Genomic DNA, 2,849 nt, shown 5'->3' on the forward strand with positions numbered 1-2,849 from the left:
GTGTGTGTGTGTGTGTGTGTGTGTGTGCGCGCGCGCACAACGATTAGGGCAGCCAGTAAAAATTTAACCATTAGGTTAGTTTGGCTTACGTGTGTTCTATACAGTGATTGTATCTGCTGTATCAATGTTTGACAAGTTAAAAGGATCATGATCCTACATTATTTTTTTTAATGTATTTCTTTTAAATGGAGTTGACTGCTTTATTGATTGTGGCCCCTCAGCTCTTGTTCCCCCCTGCCATTTGCCACGTCCCCTAGCCTCCCCTTGTGCCTGTGTCTAATCCCTGCTGCCTGCCAGCTACTTATGCCTGCCCCCTCATCCAGCTCTATGCACCCTCGCCCCACCACTTATCTTTTGCTGCTCTGTTTTGTTCCGATTCTAAGACAATCATCAGCAGTGGTGGCCCCAGCCTGGCTCCACTCTGCCCACCCAGGAAGAAGCAGGGGCAACAGCTCCAAGCCAGGCTGAGGTGCAGGGGTAAGGCCGAAGCAAAGGGAGGGTGCAGGCTGGCAGGGGGTGGGTGGCACAGACTCTCCAATGCTCCCCCACTCCATTGTGCACCCCCTTCCCTGTTGCACAGACAACCTGAGCGTAGGGCCAAAGCAGGAACAGAACCACCACTTGCCCCAGGCTGGTATTCAAATCTAAGATGAGGCTTTTTTCCCCATGATGTTGGGGTGGGGGTGGAGGGGTGGGAGGCGCAGGGGACAGGGGACATCACCTTGAATTTCAATATGAACATAATGTGGTTATATGGAGGGTCTTATTTATGTTATTAAAATAAATATGCTTATCTATGACTTTCTAACCTTTTTCCTTGGTTTTTAAACAGGCAGAAATACTCAGTGTGCTCAGTCACAAAAACATCATTCAGTTTTATGGAGCCATTCTTGAACCTCCTAATTATGGCATTGTTACAGGTGAGAACTCTTCTATTAAGTCTTTTCTTGATAGTATAAAACATCTAATGTAGTTAGATATTAAGTTTAATGCTGAACTGTGTGTTTTGCTATTTAAATTTTATGGCCCTTTTGACTTTTAATATCTAAATAAAACAAATTATAATGATGTAAGTAGGATTGTGTTTCTGTTTCTCCCTGTATCAATTATATCACTGAAATGCTATATAGATGTATTTCTGGCTGCAAAATTTTATTGCTTGAACCTGCATGCAGTGAGTTATGGGACACGGAACTCTTCCTAATGCATGAACTTAGAACTTCTCAAATGGAATTTTTTTTAAAACTTCTGTTGTTGTTTTGCATAAATGCATTTCATAGTGTGTACTCAGTTTGAATTCAGTTTTTCTGTCATGCAGACCTTATGCAATAGCATCTTACTTCCCAAATTTTGGACATTCCTTGCTTTTGTTTGTATATCTTTAATTTACATCACCTGCCCTAACATAATTACATTATTTGTAGGCACCTTTCATCACCACTGAATTTGTAATAGGTTTAATATTTCAAAGGTAGTATGGAAAAGACAAGAAAAACACTTATTTTTACAAACTATGAGCTATATTTCTTGACAGCCGTATAGATGTAGTGTGGGTACCTGCCCATCTTGTTATAGCTCTGAAACCTTTGTCCTGAGCTTATTTTATTTTTGTTGCCCATCTTCTCCCATAGTGGAGATGTCTGTCTCATTCTCTTTCTGTCTTCAATTCTGGAGGCAGGTTGGAGTAATAGTGCAGCCTGCTTTGTAGGGAGAATTGTGCCTCCCTGGTTCTATTTGACTTTTTAATGTATACAGAAGCTTCCTAGGGACATAGTTCTCAGCAGTGTCCAGTAGGGGTCTTTTAGAGCAAAGAAGGGGTGAAGCTCTCCAGTTGAAGATTCCAAAGGAACCTGAGTGATAACTGTTTCTTAGTCCAGTAGGACAACATGTGTGGTATCCTATTGGCATACCAAAGAAGAACGGGCAGCTCAGTCTTTACTTGAAAGTATTTGAAATACTGGAATGGGCAGAAGAAGAATCTGGCTTCTTCCAAAAGAGAGCTAACCTGTAAGGTCAACAAGATAAGCAAACATGCAGTCAGCAATACATAATGATATCTGAATCATGAAGTCTTCAACCAGCTCTCACAGATGATCAGTATTCCAGCAGCTGATCTATCTGCCAGTCTGATGAAGAGAGAGCTACTCTCAGAGACTCAGACTTTGTCATGGAGAACAAATGGTCATGTATGCAGGTTGTAGAAGAGCTTCCCGTACACGTTCCCACTGCTTCCACTTCTCAGGAAGATACAGAAGATAAGCACAAGCATTGGGGACAGGTTCCGCACTGGTCAGTGACATCTGATTTTTGGAACTGGGAAAGTTAGTGTTGGAATCCCACCGCATAAATAGTGAGACCATACTTGCTTCACAAGGGTCCAGTTCTCCATGCAGAGACAGAGTAATGTGTACTGTCCTATACTTCAAATGATTTTTAACCTTAAAGGCCTGTTCTTCCATTGGATCACATTTTAGCTCATGGTGCCAAGGAAACGAGAAATATCAAGGACCTGGATGGTAGAGCTATGCTGGGCTTTCTGCAGGAGTGCTGACAAGGGATTTCAGCCAAGCACTATAACATGTCAGATGTCAGGCATAAATAGTACCTTACAAACAGAATTCTTGGCATGGAGTTTCAGGCTGGCCCAGAACAGTTTGTCTGGAGCTGCAGTTAGAACTCTTTTTCCAGGGCTTTACCACTAGTGTTAAAGGGTGAAGCCGCCCATGCCTTTCATGGATTCATAGATTGTAAGACTGGAAGGGACATCAGAAGATCATTGGGTCCAGTCAAGTAACTCCAGCAACGTGACTGTCCAGTCTCCTCTTGAAGATTTCCAGAGTAGGTAATTG

The 2,849-nt window shown here is 42.5% G+C and overlaps 1 protein-coding gene across 3 annotated transcripts in view; it reads left to right on the forward strand.

Moving 5' to 3' along the window:
- MAP3K20 (mitogen-activated protein kinase kinase kinase 20) overlaps window positions 1-2,849 on the forward strand; it is a 153,026-nt gene that overhangs the window by 40,000 nt on the left and 110,177 nt on the right. For all 3 annotated transcript variants that reach the window (XM_019522936.1, XM_019522935.1, XM_019522937.1), the window contains exon 3: window positions 833-920. In XM_019522936.1, the coding sequence (XP_019378481.1) occupies window positions 833-920 (88 nt within the window). The remainder of the gene's footprint in view (window positions 1-832; window positions 921-2,849) is intronic.

This window comes from Gavialis gangeticus, unplaced genomic scaffold (assembly GCF_001723915.1).
Source record: "Gavialis gangeticus isolate Ggan-Ray unplaced genomic scaffold, GavGan_comp1, whole genome shotgun sequence".
NCBI classification, from domain to species: Eukaryota; Metazoa; Chordata; order Crocodylia; family Gavialidae; genus Gavialis; species Gavialis gangeticus.